This window comes from Branchiostoma belcheri, unplaced genomic scaffold (assembly GCF_001625305.1).
Source record: "Branchiostoma belcheri isolate BF01 breed outbred unplaced genomic scaffold, Haploidv18h27 scaffold74, whole genome shotgun sequence".
Classification (NCBI taxonomy): Eukaryota; Metazoa; Chordata; class Leptocardii; order Amphioxiformes; family Branchiostomatidae; genus Branchiostoma; species Branchiostoma belcheri.
Genome location: NW_017804398.1, coordinates 9095 through 27635, shown reverse-complemented (window position 1 = coordinate 27635; position 18541 = coordinate 9095). Strand labels below are relative to the sequence as shown.

The 18541-nt window shown below is 43.4% G+C and overlaps 2 protein-coding genes across 5 annotated transcripts in view; one reads left to right on the top strand and one right to left on the bottom strand.

Moving 5' to 3' along the window:
• Positions 1–1073, bottom strand: part of LOC109485282 (stAR-related lipid transfer protein 7, mitochondrial-like) — an 8415-nt gene extending 7342 nt beyond the window's left edge. The window contains exon 1 of one of the 3 annotated variants that reach the window (XM_019788793.1): positions 554–1073. In XM_019788793.1, coding sequence (XP_019644352.1) covers positions 554–984 — 431 coding nt within the window. In that variant the 5' untranslated portion in view covers positions 985–1073. The remainder of the gene's footprint in view (positions 1–553) is intronic. The other 2 variants (XM_019788792.1, XM_019788791.1) reach the window with 2 other exon arrangements.
• A 376-nt stretch (positions 1074–1449) lies between these two features.
• LOC109485329 (cilia- and flagella-associated protein 43-like) lies at positions 1450–17730 on the top strand. Of its 2 annotated transcripts, XM_019788880.1 has the most exons (38): positions 1450–1673; positions 2127–2380; positions 2571–2670; positions 3034–3204; positions 3562–3823; positions 4146–4278; positions 4594–4754; positions 4903–5034; positions 5428–5544; positions 5681–5761; positions 5951–6099; positions 6388–6491; positions 6689–6847; positions 7064–7245; positions 7387–7536; positions 7838–7968; positions 8089–8275; positions 8571–8675; positions 8862–8939; positions 9266–9391; positions 9690–9794; positions 9928–10044; positions 10324–10434; positions 10943–11164; positions 11489–11695; positions 12070–12159; positions 13081–13161; positions 13365–13496; positions 13658–13777; positions 13878–14161; positions 14348–14567; positions 14833–14945; positions 15123–15282; positions 15529–15602; positions 15747–15837; positions 15998–16078; positions 16285–16438; positions 16770–17730. In XM_019788880.1, the coding sequence occupies exons 1-38, from the start codon at positions 1645–1647 to the stop codon at positions 16937–16939; spliced, it is 5343 nt and encodes a 1780-aa protein (XP_019644439.1). In that variant the 5' UTR covers positions 1450–1644; the 3' UTR covers positions 16940–17730. The 2 variants fall into 2 exon arrangements, with proteins under 2 accessions (XP_019644439.1, XP_019644440.1); XM_019788881.1 differs by lacking the exon at positions 10324–10434.
• The last annotated feature ends 811 nt before the right edge of the window (positions 17731–18541 follow it).

The following is an 18541-nucleotide window of genomic DNA, read 5'->3' as shown; positions in this document are numbered from 1 at the left end:
AGGTAGGGGTAAACTTTTGAATGGGAAGGATTTGTGCAACGCCACTTGGCAGAAAGGTGGTCCAGAATGTTTGCCGGAGCATGGGCTACTTTAAATTTGGCGGCACAGCCTTTATTGTTATTTTGCAGACGATTTTCGTGTCGACTGTGAGCTGTGCCGCCATTGGGGGCTAAGCAGAAGGACGGGGGCAAAGCAGAATTGCGTCGGGGGCGTAGAGGAACGACGGGGGCGAAGCAGATTTTTTGCGGGGGCGAAGCAGAACGGGGCGGGGGCGAAGCAGAACGGCGGGGGCGAAGAGGAAGGAGTTTCATGGGGGTGGTAAAGAGACCTTTGCATTTTTCCAAATCTTAACGACAAACATGTTAACACTTGACATGTTAAGTTTATGGTAAGTACTACTCCTTAGTCCTTTGCATCCTATCTTTTTGCTGATTTGTTGAGGGATTCCCCTGGGAATCTGTATCATAACTGAAGGGACTACCCTTAACATTCATATTATTTATGAATAGATAAATAAAATGAATAAATTAATTGATTAATGCCCTCTTCTCACCAGTCTAGCTCCTGGTCCGTGATTCTTTCCTTGTCCCAGGCGAAGCACACCGCTCCGAACATGATGTACCAACGGCGCGTTCTCTCCGACTTCGCCAGCCTCCGGCCGAACCGCGACACCATGAAGTTCACGGTCTTGTCGTTATAAATGTCCCTGTAGAGGCTCCACACTTGCCCCATCCTGCGGATTCTCTGGGCGGCGTAAACGTTGAACTGTTGCGCGAGGAACCTGCCGATAGACACGACACTGTCGTGAAGACTCGGGAAGAAGAACTTGTACGCGACTGACCGCCATGATGGCGACTGCTCTCGGCACCCTGACTTTGTCACTAGTTCTCGCCGAAAACCTTGGGCAAGAAGACGGTTATTTTCACGGATATAGTTCACTATAGGCACCCGTCTTGTGTGGAGAAAGGGGCTGTAGCCCGCCATGTCCGAACCAGACTTCTTGTCAGTCCTAAACTTTACAATGTCACAGAACAGTCCCGTCTGTAGGTCATGACATGCTGTCCGTCGCACGCTGGGTTGTGTTTTAGGTAGTGAGCTGTTCACCAAATAGATATCAGTGCCTTATCTTTTCAACATCGAAAATGAAAGAATATGGTAATTGCACGAGCTAAATGGACAAATGGCATTTGTACTTTCACATTTCTTTAATGATCATTCTAGCAAACATAAACTTTTAGAAAGACTCATGGCATATAACAACTATTATGACATTTTGATTAGGCACTAAAAGTACAACACTATTGACAGCTGAAAAATAGGTTTGAGTTACATCACTAACATGATATATAACCTGACCAATTTTGACAAGAAAATCATTTATGAACCTGACGTTCTGATAAGATTATGTTATTATTTACTAATTTTCCACTTTTCGATGATCCAATACTTTGGAATTCGGAAAAAATGTGAGAAGCAAGCTGAGCCTCCCCGCGCATGCGCTTTGGTCTCCTTAGCAACGCTCGGTAAATTTGGAGCCCTCCCTTCGGAGATGTTGGTGAACGTCGTGAAAAACTGCTGAAAACAAACAGAGTTGGGACGTTTCTGGACAGACAACGGCGATTTGCGCTCTTCTAAACCGGAGCCATGGATGCTGCAGGCACTCTTGAGCTACAGTGAGTATTGTTTGTATGATTTGATCTGAGAAAAAGAGTAACAGAACTTGAATGCAACGTCTGTGATTGTTTACTAGTATGTGGAGGGGGGGGGGGCAGAGTACTTATTCCTGCAAATTATTGCCAATCATTTTCTGCATAAATTAGACGTGTGCGCGAAATACACCCCAAATGGCCATATCTGATCTCTCTGGTGGTCCTCCAACAACTTCTGTCACCATCTGGAAATCATTTAGCCATTATAGCTACAACTTATCATGAGTATCCCTTGGGGTATTAAAAGTAATCACAGCTGTGTAACAGTCCCATATAAAACCTGTCATAGTATAACCTACAGTAGAGAAGCATAAATTGCATAAACACGGCTCCAAACCAGTTAACTGACTTGGTTTTATTTAAAGTTTACAGCTGTAGTATCATGCTATGTGCTTATGATAGTCACAACATTTTCAGGTGGGCCCAAGGCTACAATGGTACCTCAGCCCAGTACATTGATGCCAAAACCCTGGTCCATTCCTGCGGCAGCACGGTCAAGTTCATTGACACAGAAACCAAACAGGAGACGGTCTTCCCCACCCCAGGGGAGGGGGTTGGTCCGCTCGCAGTCAACAGCAACTTTGGCGTCTTTGGATTTAGTGAGCAGTGTCCTCAGCCAAGAATCTTTGTGTTCCAGTACCCAGGATTCTTACAACAAGCTATTTTGAAAGGTAAAATATGCAAGTACTTTTCTTGCATAGTTGTGCATGTATTCTGTGAAGTATTAATTTACATGTGTGAAGTTTGCTTGAAATATGTGCATATAAAAGTATTAGATAAACAGAGCTGTGTTCAAAGGTCCTTGATTAGATATTTTGGTGTTATCTAATTCTATGAATTTCTACCTCTTTTTTCCTCCAGATGAAAAAGGTGCACAGCTGGAGTACCTGTCCATCAGTTTCTCAGCTGGCTACCACCTGGCTACTTACTCAGGAGTGCCTGACCATTCCATAGCAGTTTGGTCAGTATTATAGACTTATGTTGACTTTTGAGCAGCTTGCTAATGTAGATGAACCAGTCATCATCAAATTTAGCAAAAAACATCTGGACAATAGGTGGTCAGAGCATATATTAATTCTTCTGTCAAACTAGTGAATAATTTTTTAAAGACAGTTTATTGCAAAGTGAGCAATCACCGCACACATGTGTGAGCAATCACTGCATATGTATTTATATCAGATGTCTACTGGGAGGAATTGTGCCTTGTGGTCAAGTTATTGTCTAGTTGAGTGTTTTTCCTATAAAGCAATGTTTGTCAATTGGCAAGCCTGGATGAGATGTTTGGTGATGGTGATAATGAATTTTTCTGTCCTCTGTGTTTTAGGAACTGGCGTGAGGGAACCATCCTGTGCAGCCAGTCTGTGTCTCACCCCCCTCCCCAGGCCAGCCTCACAGTCAGCCCATCCAACTGGAGACAGCTGTGTCTACTCGGGGAGAAACACTTGTCAGTGTGGCATGTGGAACAGTGCAACAAAACATTTCTACTCCTTTCAACGTAAGCAGCAATCATTGTCTTCAGAGCCTGGTAATGATCTCACAGGCCACATAGTGTTTTACTGACTCCAGCCCAATTAAGCATAGACCTTTTTTTTGACAGAGAGTTACAGAAAAGTGCACATAACCCAAAAACTAACTCCAATGGTCGTTTTTATCCTAAATGACACCAGATTTATGAATTACTGCCTGGTGAGACACGAGGCCATAACTTTTTGTTTCCATTTGTATCTGTTTTTAGCCAACATCTTTGCTGTTCACCAAGATAGTCCATGGACTTCTCCAAGTGATTTTGCATCCACCTCTGAATTATGAATTAGCTATGGCTATTGTTAATTATACTGGTTCTCCTCTGTAGGAAGGTAAACCTGCCCGCAGAAGACGGCACCCTCCCCGAGCGTGAGAATCTGAACGACGCTCCCATCAGACAGCCGGTCCACATCACGGGCGCTAACACGGAGATCCGTATGACCCGTGCTGCCATCGCGGGAGTGGTGGGGGAGAACGCTGAGAACCTGGACGTGGGAGAGGACGTGAAGCCGAGGGTGAAGCTGGTGTCTCAGTGCTGGAGCCCTGGAGGGGACATCTACGTGGGGTGTGCAGGGGGACAACTGCTGAAGGTACACAGGATTTCTTAAGATGGTAGACATATTGACATTTCATAACCCATGCCTTGTACATGTAGGACAATATTTTAAAAAATAACTAAATTCCACCAATGATTGTGAAGCTCATTCTCTTCTCATCATATTTCATTAATAGGGTTGAAAGGATTAAGATGCTCCCAATTCTCCTGATTTAGCTTCTTGAGGCCTGACCAGTGGAAGGGCTGCTAAAAGAATGATGTAGTCAGGCTATGTCCTGAAGGACAAAGATGGATGTTGTATGTCAAGTTTTTCTTATATGAAGTCCTCAATAACAAGAATTCCCCATTCTTTGCAGATTGAAGCTGACACCCATAAAGTGAAGGTCCTTCTGAAGCCTGAGATGGGCCTCCTGTCACGTGAGTCCAGCGCCATCCTGCCACAGGCTGCTGGGTCACTGGAGGACCTCCACAAGGGAACATCTCTCACAGGTAGTTTATTACGATATCCTATAGCTCTGTAGCTAATTTCACAGGGTTTAACATTAAAAGTACATATTGAACAAAATAAAACCATACTGATACTAGTGATAGAAGGTCTAAGTAAAAGATACATAGTTACATTATTGCACAAAATGTGTACACGGGTACACATGGTCAGCTATGTGTGACATGAAAACCTGATTCGTGCTGTACCAGGCCATCACATCTGACTTGATTGCAACCCTTGAGCTTTGCCTGCTAAGTTGCCCTAACAACAACAATGTATGACGGGGACTTAAGAGTCAAGTCTGTTGTGTTCCACAGAGGGTATACCAGAAGAGCCAGCTGCTGAGGAAAGTCAGCAGGAGGCTGCAGAAGAAACCAAGCTGCAGAGAGGAGACTCTGTGTTCCTGCCTGAGGGTCTCCGTGAGGGGAGTTTAAACTGTATAACACTGCACAAGAATGGCCTGTATGCAGGAGGAGAGGTGAGCATGAGTCCACTAGCTCCTACATGTGAGGAGGGGTCTTTTTGTTTTGATGAAAACCAACAGCTATCATTAAATGTACTAGTATTTAGCAGTAGTAGTTGATCACAATATTATGTCATTTTCAATATCTTCTTTGTTCCGTCAGGACGGCACCCTACGACTGATCAGCCTGGCCTCTAAAGACAGCTATCTATCTGACGTGTACAAGGGTTCTAGTCCCATCACCTCACTTGGCTTCTCAGCGGACTACCAACACCTGGCTGTGGGCACATCAAGGGTCAGCAATCAGCTTACACTTTTAGCATCCTGCAACAACTTCACATTTTTAGTTAAAGTTTTTGGATACTTGTCCTGTTGTTGTTTGGCTGATGATAAGTGCTTGTTTTTGTCTTGCTTGTACATAATGCTAGTTAAAATTACAACATTTACTATAAGAAAACACTTAGAAGGTAATGCCATACATTGTACCTGTTACAATCGTCGTGCAACACACTTTGACTTGACTATGAAATGAAAAATTAGTTTTGTTCCATAATAGTTCACTTATTTGAAACTTCCCAAAAGTTTCTTGCCCTCAAAGTTATAAATAAGGATATAGTATTGATGTTTGTCATGCTATTTCAAGTGCCGGTATCAATTTATACCCGTTATCTCTGTGTCCTGTCTGCAGGGTTCTGTGCACATGTATGACCCCAGTGCCCCCGGGTCAGCAGCAGACCTCCTGGATGTCCATTTTGGGGACATGGTTGGCCTGGCTCCTCTCGGACCTGGCACCAAGCACTGTGTGGTCAGTATGACGGCAGTTTTAAAGGATAAAGTAAAAATGTCCTCTTCATTCTGTCACAGTCTATTCGTTTTCAATTTGAATTTTTTTTGTATCTCTTTGATTTACTTGTCCTAAGCTGTTTGTATGTTCCCTGCAGACATGCCGTGAAGATGGTGAGGTGCAGGTGTGGTCTGTGGAAGAGCCCAGTCTGGTCACATGTATACCCATAGGTGTGCAGGTAAGGTGTCCACTGACTCAGGTGGAGCATAGTATCAGTTTTGAAATCAATCTTTTACAAACCATGTAAATTGGTTTACAATCAGTCCCAGTCGTGAGGCTGAGAATTTGTCTCTCTTAAGTCCTGCTTATGCCATGCTCCACATGGCACTCATCTCCTGAAGTCTTAGTTCTGATTGTCCTGTTGCAGGCCACTAGTCTGGTGTGCAGCCCCTCTGCTGAGGTTGCAGCTGTCGGGACCAAGTCTGGCCATGTGTACTTTGTGGACCTGTCCAACCTGCAGAGCCCCAGGATCATCTACAGACACCACATGCACCAGGGGCCGGTACTGCACCTCATGTAAGCATGCAACGTTGCCCTTATGATATAGCTACATTTGTGATACGTTGTCATACGATTTTGATGCTGTAGAATTCAAGCAGACTGTGACAGAAGATACTCATTTATGTACAGGTTACATAATGTATTCAGACTCATATTCAGTCACTGATTAAGTGTCTGAAATGGCTAACTACATGTGACTCTACAGAGAGTTTATCTAGTTGCTTGATTTATTTTGTATTATGTTATATTATACCTAAATGTCTACGTAACATTCATCAACACACCTGTCCCATGTGTCTGCAGGCATGACAGGGAGGGGAAGGTCCTGGTGTCAGGTTCAGATGACGGGTATGTGTTCGTCATGGACCCACGGCCGTCCACGGAGTTTAAAATCTTGGGATACATAGGTATGTTGTTTGTTTAACATAACTGGTAAACTGCCTTAGGCGTAACACACCAGTTTTGTACAGTAAGTACAAGCTTCATAAAACCAGGCTGTAAGGTTTGATCCACTACTGTACTACAGAATTGTTTCAACAACAAATTTAAAGTCCTACTGCAAAATGAAATGCCTGAAAAGTAACACTGTTATATTTTCCCCCAGCTGTTGCAGGAGAAATCACTAGCGTGTCTGTACTGAACGAGGGAAACTCTGGGTCAGGGGTCAAGATAGTGGTGACCTCCGACCCCTCTCCCCAAGCCAGTCCACAGGCGCCTGCGACCCAGCTCGTCAAGTTTGACCTGTCGGACGCTGTGCTCAAAGGTAAAGTAAATCCTGACACTTCTATTTCTTGACAAGTGTCATTCATTTTTGTAAAGTGTGCATAACCTAGTAACTGTGTGGAAGCACTCAAACACACCCAAGACCTATACCTCCGTACCCATAGGTAATTATAACATGGAGGTTATGTAGGCTACATAGGAAATATACCTGACAACTGTGATAACTTAAATACATGAATACAATGTTCCTCTTTAGATCCCAGCAGTGTCCATGGCAGCACCAGATGTGACTTTACTGATGAGGGAGTGCAGAAGCAGACATGGAAGCTGTCAGTACCCTGCTATGGAGCCTGCCTGGCTCCAGGTGGACTGGTGTACGCATTAGCACACAACAACAAGAGGCTGCAGAGGTTCAACCTGGCACAGGCTAACGGAGAGGTGAGTGGGAGTGGTAGCATATGTTTTGTCCTCAGATCACCAGTTAATATTGTTTATTTACAAGTCTTGACTGTATAACTGTATTACAGCAAAGAACAAAAGTACAACCAAACCTCATTGTAACATATCCTGTTGTCCCAGGATGAGGAGAATAACCACACGCTCCAGCCTGATGAGGAGTACCCGAGTCACCAGCTCCCCGGAGGTACCGTCATGTTGTCCACCCATCAGCAGTGGCTGGCCTCCTGCTCACCAGATGGCAGGGTGGCTGTCAGGACCCTACAGCAGATCGTGAGTCGCTGTCTTACCTTAGACCTTAGCTACTCCCACAGTTAGTGTTGTGTTGGTCAACAGGACTCCTCCTGAGTTTTTTCAGTGAACTGGTGAATGCTTTTCATTGTTGATGAGTAAGAACTTTCAAATTACAACTGTCAAGTAGTCTCCCATATCAGACCAGCATAGCCTGTGTTGCACAATTTCTTGCTGTCAGGGGCTGATTAAGTTTCCTCTTAAAGAGCAGTGGGAGGGCTGCTAGAAGTGAGATTTAGCCAAGCTAAGACCAACAGCCATGTACTGTTGTGTTTGTATGCAGGAGCGATGGAGTGAGGTGGTGGCCCACAGTTTTGCCACAGGAGGAGTGGGGTGGATGAGGTTCAGCACAGACATGCAGTACCTCTTCACCATCGGCAGCAAGGATGGTGCCCTCACCTGCTACAGGTGGAAGTAAGTGTTTGTTTATTTGTTTGTTTTCTTGTTTGTTTTAGCCTCCGTTATTGACCAACTTGCCACCTCAGTCTGTATTTCCCCATTCCCACATCTAAATGTGCATTGTTTCCTCTGAAGTTTCAGCCAGGCCGGTAAGACAGAGGCAAGTGAGGCCATGGAGTTTGCTCGCGGCCACAACACCAAGATGCACAGCCTGCGCCGGTTGGAGGGTGCATCTGCGGCCACCATGCCGGAGTGGTCCATGGTGAAGACTGTTTCTCACACGGACTCCAGGCCTGACTCCGCCACCCAGCGGGAAGAAAAGGTACTGCAGGGGAGAAACATATTTGTTATGATACAACATGTTGTAATGACCTTTTATGTACTTTTCATATTAAGGACCTGTGATTTGGCATTGAATAGTATAAAAATAAAAGTGCTGAGTAAGGAAGTATACAAGGGAATGGATCAGTAGAGAAAATATGAAGATGATGCTCCAAATCTGATTAGCAATCTGACACACTTCACACAATACATACAGTAGATATTTCTCATGTTCTTGACTGATACATTGCCTGATTTAACATGTTGATTTAACAATTGTCATGTCACGCACACAGTTAAAGAGTCGTAAGGAGGAAGCCATGTCCAAAGATGAGATCTTCAGCACTCCCACCCCAACTCCTGCATCTGATGCCACCTGGCTGGAGAACAAGATACAGCAGGTAACTTCTGTAGCCCGTGTTCTTAGTGATGTCGCTTGTGTTATCCTATGTTGCACAATCTGTTGCTTTTAAGGGCTGATTAGGCCTCTTTCCTGAGCACCTGTGGCCATGTATGTTACATGTGTGTGTTTTCACAATGGAAAGGAAAGTCATACAGGTTGATTTATACTCTTCTCCCTTCCACAGGCCATCCGTTTGGAGAGTCAGCAGTACTCAGACCTTAAGAAGGACCTCAGGTCTCAGATCAGAGACATGCGCAGGACTGTAAGTTTGCTTCTTTGTTTGTTTGAGCCTTGATTATTTGTGAAATCGGTCAGCCTTAGTCACCAGCCCTGTCCATGGTGCTGAAAACACATTCCATGTCCTTGGCACTGAAATTGCCATCTCTGTCCCTAACAATACCATCTAGTTCCCTGGTACATAAAAAATAGGATCTCTGTCCCTGGTATTGAAAACACCAACCTGTCCCTGGTGCTGAAAATGGAATCCCTGTCAATGGTACTGGAAACACTGTTCCTGGTGATGCCATAATCATTAACCTTACCATGCTTTGAATCTCTGGTGACTTATGGAATGTGTGTTTCCTTTAGATCCACTCCATGATGGCAGAGAATGCTGAGCGGCCCGACATCGAGAAGCTGGACCGGTCAGAGTTTAACTTGGACACAGCAGAACAGAAGAGGATGCAGGCTGATGCTGATTCCAGGGTGGCAGCGGTGAGTTATTATCTTAGGGACAGACAGGGAGGACTGGAGGATGATAGATGTAGGGAAATGTTTGGGAGGATCATAAAAGAAATTGAAAGACAAGTAGTAGCACAAGATTTAGTCTTGATTCAGAAAAAATAATTGGTGATGATTGGTACCTACACTACTATAGTACATACTACTCTAACTGTAACTGTCTCTTCTCTAGCCATCTCAGTCTCCTAGAACCATCATAGTTTAAGACCAGTTTGATCTAGTTCGTTATCCTTTCTGTAATAATCAGGGATGCATTTTGTCCCTCCCACAGCTGCGGGAAGAGCTGGAGTTCAAGATGCTGGCCCTGCAGTACCTCCGCGACCTCATCAAGAGGGAATGCTGGGATTCCATGAAGGTCAAGGGTCGCAACGTACTGGTAAGCAAACTTCACACTATGTATCTAGATGGAAGAAAGTATTGTTCTGATTTTAGCAAATGGTTAAATGTAGAAGTTGCATTGAGTACATCTAGTAATCTTGGGAATTTCTTGTTCTCCTTTTATCTGACAGGCATTCCACACTAACACTGATGTGAGCAACTACCCTCTCCGAGAACGGACTAAAGTAGAAATGGATGAAGTGGCTCGGGTCACCAGAATCAGGAAGATAGAGATTGCAGAGCTTGTGGTAAGTCCACTACGTCTATTTTTTAAGATAAATGCATGCAGCAGATATTCTTTCATAGATAACACTCTCTAGCCTGGGTTCCATCTTTAAATCTATCATAATTAAATTTTCATTAAGTCATACTTCAACAGTGTCTGATCCAGCTTTCTCTCTATAAGATATGTTTCAATGTGATACTCTGTATAGAGTATTGTATATGATAACCTATGAGAGGATGATTCAAAGGCTTTGGTTACATTTTATAACCAGAGTGATTTCTACCCCACATGCTGACCTTAGGCATGGAAGGAAATCAGCAAAACAGAAGCAGCATTTGCTGTGTCCAGGACTCCAGGACCTGACGATCAATTCCCTGATGATGCTAGTGTCCTATCAGATTTTGATAACAATGTATGGGGCCTTGCCCTATGTCCTTATTTGCACTTGCTTGTCTTTGGTGATGTGCATAAGGGTTCAAGGCTTAAGCAATCTTGGATAAACTACAGCATGCTGCAATCAATGTTACCAGGTGGTGTTAAAGTAAAAATGTACAGCAAGTCATGACAATTTGAAATTGCTAGAGGCTTTAATATTAGCACCACAGATTTCTGAGACAGTCTTTCAAATTCAATAAAAATGATAATGTTACATTGCTGTATACATCACTGCAGTTTACGTTGATTGCACTATCCTGGTTAAATGTCCTACCACAGGTGATAACAATGTTGTGCTGGTGTAAAGTTAAATGCTGCATGCAGATCTTAGGTGTCAAGGTTCATTTATAACTCCCACCCATCCCCTTCACTCCAGTACTAATTGTAAGGTGCAGTATTTTTCAACATTTCTATAATTTATGTTGCAAGTGGACGCCATTAAATTTTAAAGTATTGAAATATGATGTGACGATTTTCCCCTCCAGGCCCGTAAGGAAGTAGTAGAGCTGACGACGAAGGCAAGCACGGGTCAGAAGACCAGCCAGGAGGAGGAACTGTTGGACGATGAGGAAGGAGCGGAGGGGAAGGAGGCCCCATCTGTCACCGGCAGTCTGGCTGTGGACTACGGAGGGGACAACGAGTTCTACTACAGCCAGTTTGACCTGCACACCAGGGAGCAGAAAATCAACCAGATTGTGCTACTGAAGGTACGGTAACGGGTTGGGGTTATCAAGCTCATGCACCAGGTGCTGTCATCACTGACCACTGATACAGCTTTGCTTTGACTTTGTAAAAAAAAATGTAATTTCCTTTATTGCAAGAATACACAGTACAAACATTCTACATGCAAAGCCAGCTTAAAATCACTTGCCGTAGTGCCACAAACATAAAAGTGTACATACATCATACATATACTTAATATGTTCTGAAACTCAAATAGATGCTTTTTAAAAGTATTTTGACATTTTGACTCCAACTGTCTATGGATATCTCCCTATAGACTGTAGTCTTTTGTTTCTTGTCTATCCCAGGATGCCATCTATCGCATGAAGGAAGCGTTCAACAAACAGTTTGAGTCAGTTTCCCAGATGAAGCAGCAGGAGATGGTGCGTATCAAGGAGCGCAACGCTCGCATCACCAAGATCCTGTCTGACCTGGACCAGGCGGAGGAGGCCTGGCAGCCAGCCCTCACTATCGACGAGCAGCCTGAGAAACTGCTGGTGGTGGAAGACAGTGAGGTGAGATTTCTTTAGTGTTATATTAACAGATTAACATCCTTGGCTGCCATGTCTGTTGACTTCGTGATTCAAGTGTCTGCAGACTCTAACATTAACTTATTTTTGACTATTTAGTTATTGTGATAACTTAATTGTTGCTGTAAATTTTCTTTTAGTTTTGCAGTTTTCCCAGTGACTTCTTCACCTTTAATTTATGACACCTCGAATATGCATGTCTAGTGTATTACTACAGAATTAATAGACGAATTTGGTTCCCCTGTGAAATTGTGTTAATCTGAGACTACAGCCTAGTACAGGAGTTCAAGTACAACTTCCACCATAATTGTTTAACATTGTCCACAGGAGTTTCTCACAGTGTATATTTCTTCATTTAGGTGAAAGTAGAAAAGTATGTCAGTCCAGAGGAGCAAAAAGTTATTGACCAACAGAAAAAGAAGGAGGAAGAGCGCCGCCTTAAGGAACAGGTGAGCATTGCAGGAACTGTGAATTTACTGGCTTCTGGCTTAACTATAATGATCCTACAACAATATTGCAACCATTTTCTTTACATATGATTGGTTGTACTTGTGGATTAGAGCAACTGAAAAGACTTAAAGGTAAATCAAGGCAAAGCAGTTAAAACAAGCAGTGTTTGTTGAATTTAGTGTAAATTGCAGTAACAGTTATTTTTACTATCATAATGATATGATTTGTTGAACATATGTTGATTTATGCCTTATGTAACAATGGCAGGCTTACTGGACAAGTAAACGTGTAAGTGGTGGGGACATCACAAAAGCATTGGGTAGAAGTCTGGTGCATAGATAGAGTCATGCCAATTGGTGAAAGATCAGGGCATAGTGTAAAGCATTTTATGCACAAGAAGCAGTTTGCTCACGGGATATATCAGATGTTTTGATGCACACTCCATTTAGCAGATACAGACAAATAGTGATTAAATTTCAATATAGATTGGCAATGGTAGAACTAAATATTAGTTTACATGTAATATCACTGTAAGTCTAGGGTAACAGTACATGTAGTTAGTCTTTCAGGTAGTGCCAAGTGTAGAATTCAGTCATATGGAATCACCTGGGTGAACTATTGCTGCTGTTGAACTGTTTCTTCTCAAACCTATGACATATGGAAATACTGTCACGGAAAAACGAAACATCCCAGTGCATTATATGATATATGTGACCAGAACATTATTGGGAAAGTGTACGTGCCTTTGATTGATACAACACAAGGAAAAACATGTTAAGAATCAAATGTAGCTTCTTTGACTTTTAGAGGAAAGTTAATAACTTTATTACAAATTGTGTTGATACAACACAAGGAAATCATGTTGAACTTTCATCTGAAGATGAAGCTGTGACCACACTAATGGTTGTTTTCTGTGACAGGGTGACAACGCTCGGGAACGTGGGCTGGTTGACATGATGGGCGGAGTCTTGGAGGTCAAGAAGGAGGATGAACTGAAGCAGGTCAGTGGTTTTCACTTTTCTGTTATGTATGCATTTTAAAAGAAAATGTATCATACTATATATTTGTGACTTCAAAAGTTTGAAATGATTATGATGTGGAATTGTAGAAATTTTCTACCTCTCATTTCAATGACATCAGCCATTTATCATGATTACCGGTATGCCATCCAACTTGCAAACCATCCTGCTGGTTTTGTGTTTAGGACGTCCCCAAGCCCGGGTTCATGGCAGAGGGGAAGCCTGAGGCTGAGTGGACTGAGGAGGAGAAGAAAGCAGTGGTGGACTATGAGAAGAAAGTCAAGGAACTGAATGAAGAGAGGGAGAAGTATCGTAAGGTAGGATTTGGCATGTAGTATTTGAAGTATAAAGTCTGTGTAATGTGTATCCGGTATATACTAAATATACAGCACATAGCATCTGCCTTCTCTGTCATGACTAGTTAAAGAGTAGCTCAACTGTTGAACTGGTTCAAGATCCTTTTCACTTTTTCCACTAGAATCTTGAGGCAGAGCTGAAGAAGTTGCAGACCCAGAACGCTGAAGGGTCAGCTTCGTTTGACGAGGCTCTCGGTCAGCTGTTCAAGAGGAAGGTGAAGACTGAGATGGTCATTAACCAGGTATGGACAGTTTTGCCTGCTTCTGCCTTTACTTGATAATTTCTTACAAAATATCTTCGTAGGCAGAGGCAGATTAAAATAACCTTGTTTGTCCCTGCAGGAGGAGTTGAAGATTGTGCGTATGGAGCTGTTGCTCCTTGCGGAGGAGGAGCTGGCATGTCGCGAGGAGGAGCTCTACCGTCTGCTGGACGTCAAGAAGACCGCCAAAGTCGAGGCGGCGGCTCGCCAGCAGGAGGCAAGGGCAGCCGTCGAACACTTCCGGGAAGAGTACGAGAATATCGTGGCCGAGGACAAGGTGATGGATAGAGCTTTCAAGAAAGACTTTGCAGATGTCCCCGCCCATCTTCAAGATCCGCTCTATAAAGCCTTTAAGAGGAGACCCAGGTGAGTTTGTATCAATATAATATATGACAGTACTTGTAGAACATAACAACCTTCTTTGTCCAACCTTTAAGGTAAAACAAGAAATCAGAGATTTCAGACTTCCAGATGATTGGCTTGACATATTTTCCCAGTGTAAGACAGCAGCTGGGTTGATTCATTCAAGGTTATTCCTGCTCTCCTCCCCAGGGTACAGAGGTTCCGTACCCAGCTGGACCCGGCCACGGCAGCAGCCAACCCATTTGCAGACCGTCCTCCGTCTGCACGTGTGAGTTTACACGCCAGCCAGTCTCTCTACACGGCGCTGGACGAGTTTGACGGGCCCGCTAACATTCCTGACGGGATTGAGCCGTATGTTTGGCAGCGACTGTGTGAGACACGGAGACACAAGGTGGAGAAGGAACAACAGGTAGCTATGGTGGATGTGTTTATGTGTGTTTAGATCTGTGAAGCTCTAGAACAGTCTCTACCAACTGATGTTAAGACCATATCCAATGCCAAACAATTCACTGACAGAACAGTTGATATCATAAAAGTCAAATGATTTGAGATGTTGATGTCAAATCAGTATGTATTTTTGAGCTCTGATCTGTTGGTATATTGTGTAAGTGCCAGAGTAAAAACCATCACCACTCCTTCCTATGCTGAATTCTCTGACATGATTCTGTCTGCAGGTGAAACAGAAGGCCCTGACGCTGGCCGAGATGAACGCCTTCCTGCAGAAACGCACGGAGGAGGACGACAGGCTCATGGACGAAATTGACGATCTCATCACTTTACAGAACAAGTAAGTGCGAAACTTTTCCCCTTCTACTGCAAAAATAGATGAATCTACAGTAGCTGAACATAAAACAATTTCTCTCCATGCATTGCAATGGTCAACCCAACCCAAAGCAGCAAGCCTTACATGCTTGTACTTCTACCTTCCTCCTGTGATGGTTCTGTCCTGTTGTGTTCCCTGTAGACTGAGGGAGGACAAGATGCGGTGGATGTTGAACCTGGAGGTGCAGTTCCTACTGAAACAGGGGCAGGTGGAGGTGGACTCTGGGCCCTTTATCCACGACTACAGCGACTCCATCCTCCTGCACAGGGGTGTCATCGAGGACCTCAACTCCAACATCAAGGTAAGGGCCCAGTCACATGTCGTACGATCTCAAACTTAGGCCATTCTTGACATAGTCATGCACATATCCTGCAAAATTCAGTTGTGTTGTTACTGTAAAGCTGTCTTAGGAATGAGGAATAACACAACAGTTCTTCTCAGAAACTAGCAAGATGCAGATTTTATGGATTTGTTCATGTCCATCATTTTGCTTTGTACTGTTCCTTCATACCACCAGTGTCCATAAGCACATGTAACTTGTTTACAGACTCTGGGAGATGCCAAGTTGCAGATCATGGTGGAGAGCAAGGACTTCAGGAAGGGAATTCATCAGCTTGAGTGGTGAGTAAAACATCAATCTTATCAAAATCTTTTTGTTCAACCAACCAACAAATGCAGGTAAACTTGTACCCTCCCTATCTGACATAACTAGTGATTATCATAGTCCTCACCCACAGCTGCTGACAGATTGTTGTGTTTTTGCAGGGAGAGAAGAAGAATGCAGATGCAGAAGTCAGACCTGGACACTAAGGCTCGAGACATCCAGATGTTCCGTATGACGAAAGATCTGCAAGTGGTAAGTATGCTCACAGAGTAGTTGTGCTCAGTGTCCAGAATCTTACAATAAAACTCAATATGTATGTGCTGCAAAATCTCTGAAGAACATGTGTTTTAAGGATCTGGATCTAAATGTAAAACTCATAAATGGTCTTCTATCCCCCGACCCTGTTCCACAGTACCTGGGTGATGAGGACCATTCTGCTATGACAGCTCACCAGATCTCTGTACTGGAGCAGACCATTGCTTCACAGACCAAGGTAGGACAACAAAACTTGTAATAACTTAAACTGCAAATCAATGCTCAAGACCTCTTGTTTATATATTTATCAGATATGTATGTTATCTATATATTTATCAACATTCACACATGTGACTCTGACTCTCACCTGGCATGGCATGCAGTAGTTCCAGGGCTGACATATTGAGTTAACATGCAACGCTAACAGCATACGTCACGTTCCAGAACCATGAGAAGCGTGTTGAAGAGTACGAGAGCCAGCTGAAGGAGCTGAAGAGAACAATCCGCCGCATGGAGGAACAGAACCGAGGGCTGGACAAGGAGCTGGAGGAACTCAACGTGTCTGTCTTTGAGAGGAAACACATCAACGAAGTCAATGGTAAATATATGTCGGATAGTACTAAACCATATGCCTTTAATTTTAGAGAACCATTCTCATTCCCACAACTACAAATTGGAGCTCAGGGTAATTTAGTACAGCATCTAACACTATGGCAACAGACAGTTCTTTAAAAATAGTTGGTCCATGTTAGCACATATGTGAACAAATCAACAGGATTAAGATGTCCTCAATTCTTCTATAAACATAGTGTTATATAATAGCCATCATACTTCTAGGGGCCTGAACAGTGGACGGGCTGCTAGTAGTCAGGCTAGGAACTACGCTACAATGGTACAAATAATGACTAACATCTTGCCCCACCCCACAGCTGACGTCCGCAGTGATGCTGCGGCAGAAAAGCGCATGGCTGACATCGTGCAGCGGAGGAAGCTGGTGGACCTGGCGAAGGCGCAGGCTCAGGAGGTGGCCGTGCTGCGTGCTGAGGTGGAGAGACTGCGCATGAGGACCTTCCCTGCCCTGGTGCAGGTGGAGCACTGAGGCTGTACAGTTACTGCTGTGTAATTTCTTCATAGTAAACATATACGTAGGGCCTGGTCACATTCACCGTACGATTGTTGTATGATGGCAAACTGAAGGCATGGTTGGGACGTTCATGAATGTGTTGTACAAAATTCAGCTGCCTTGTTATAGAAAAGGCTGTCTTAGATCCTTGTCAGTACCAGTGGTTGGTTCTGTCACAACATGGTTGAAAATTCTACGACATGAAAATTGTACGATAATCTACAAAGAATGTGACCACACTGTAATCACTGTTTTGCTTCCATCTTCTAAAATGCAGCACCAGTACTACAGATTAGTGTTGAAATCATTAAATTCATTATGTAACAGTTAAGGAAATTCTCTGTAGTTTGGACATTGTGAAAAGAACAGATATTTTGTACAGAATGTGCAACACTATATATTGGAGTCCTTGCTCTAAATAAACTTCCCAGGACACTCGGAGTGAAAGTAACAGAGCACATTGCACTGCTCATAATATACAAATAAGTTTTTTTCATTTTTTCTGACACATACATGTGTACATGTATTATTGCTACATATATGAGCAATTTTCATACTGTCTACAATGTATACTTCTTGCTCAACATACAATGTGTGAAGTCTGGTGAGCCAAGTTTTTTTCAACACTATGCACGTTTCATAGTCCATGTTGTAAATATTGTTGGTGAAAGAATGAATATGAATGTTAGATATCTATTTTTATGTACAGCATAACCTTACAAGGGTTTGTGATCTTGTTTGAAAAAGAATAAACATTCCACACTGTACATTTCGTGTTCACCCTTAATTCTACAAACTCCAAGCAGACGTTGGAATTTTGGGCTCTTTGTCTGGCGTTCTATTTTGACAGCTTTCTTTGGGTATACTGGTTAGTGTAAAAAGCGTGGAGTTACTGAAATAGGAAGACAACACAACAAACACAAAGCAAGACTCGACCAAAAAGCCGTGACTTCAGGGGATGGCCTTGAGATGTCTGTCAAGATCTAGGTTGGGGAAAGGGCAGGTCAAGGGGAGAAGGAAACCTTGACCTCTAAGTGCCAAATACATAACAGACGTAACAGTATCAACATGTTACTTCTACAGGATTAATACCTGTAGTTAAACAAGTCTTGCTAGATTAGCCAAATCAAAGCCAGAGTTCAGGGCAGGGTGGTTATCGTGGGATAAGTCTGCCTCATAGTTAGAACGAAGCGTACGTAACCACCAGCTTAATGTGTTACACCACCCGGTGAACAACGTGATCCTGACTAAGTGAAATAAACCTTCCAAAGTGAAAACGCCAGAATCTACTTTATGTCTCTATGGATATCTACACTACACTATACACACGTCTGTCATATTAGATTCCAAGACTTGTACAATTGTACTTACTTGTACTTGTACTTGTTGAGGTCTCCTCGAGTCAGTCGTTCGAGTGGCCTGCGCACAGAACTCGTCTCTTCCTCAACAGTCCTCTCCACTCCTTCCTATCTCTTGCTAGTTCCTTTAACTCTTCTAGACTGGTACTGGGTCTCCCTAAGATCAGCACAGCATCTTCCAGGACACAGTTATTCCATGACTTCCTAGGCCTTCCCCTAG

Excerpts from the sequence above, each read along its gene's own strand:
- LOC109485329 (XM_019788880.1), top strand. The coding sequence starts at position 1,645 with ATGGATGCTGCAGGCACTCTTGAGCTACA. Across the intron at positions 6,848-7,063 it reads GTCGGACGCTGTGCTCAAAG|ATCCCAGCAGTGTCCATGGC; the intron begins GTAAAGTAAATC and ends GTTCCTCTTTAG. Across the intron at positions 15,603-15,746 it reads GGAATTCATCAGCTTGAGTG|GGAGAGAAGAAGAATGCAGA; the intron begins GTGAGTAAAACA and ends GTGTTTTTGCAG.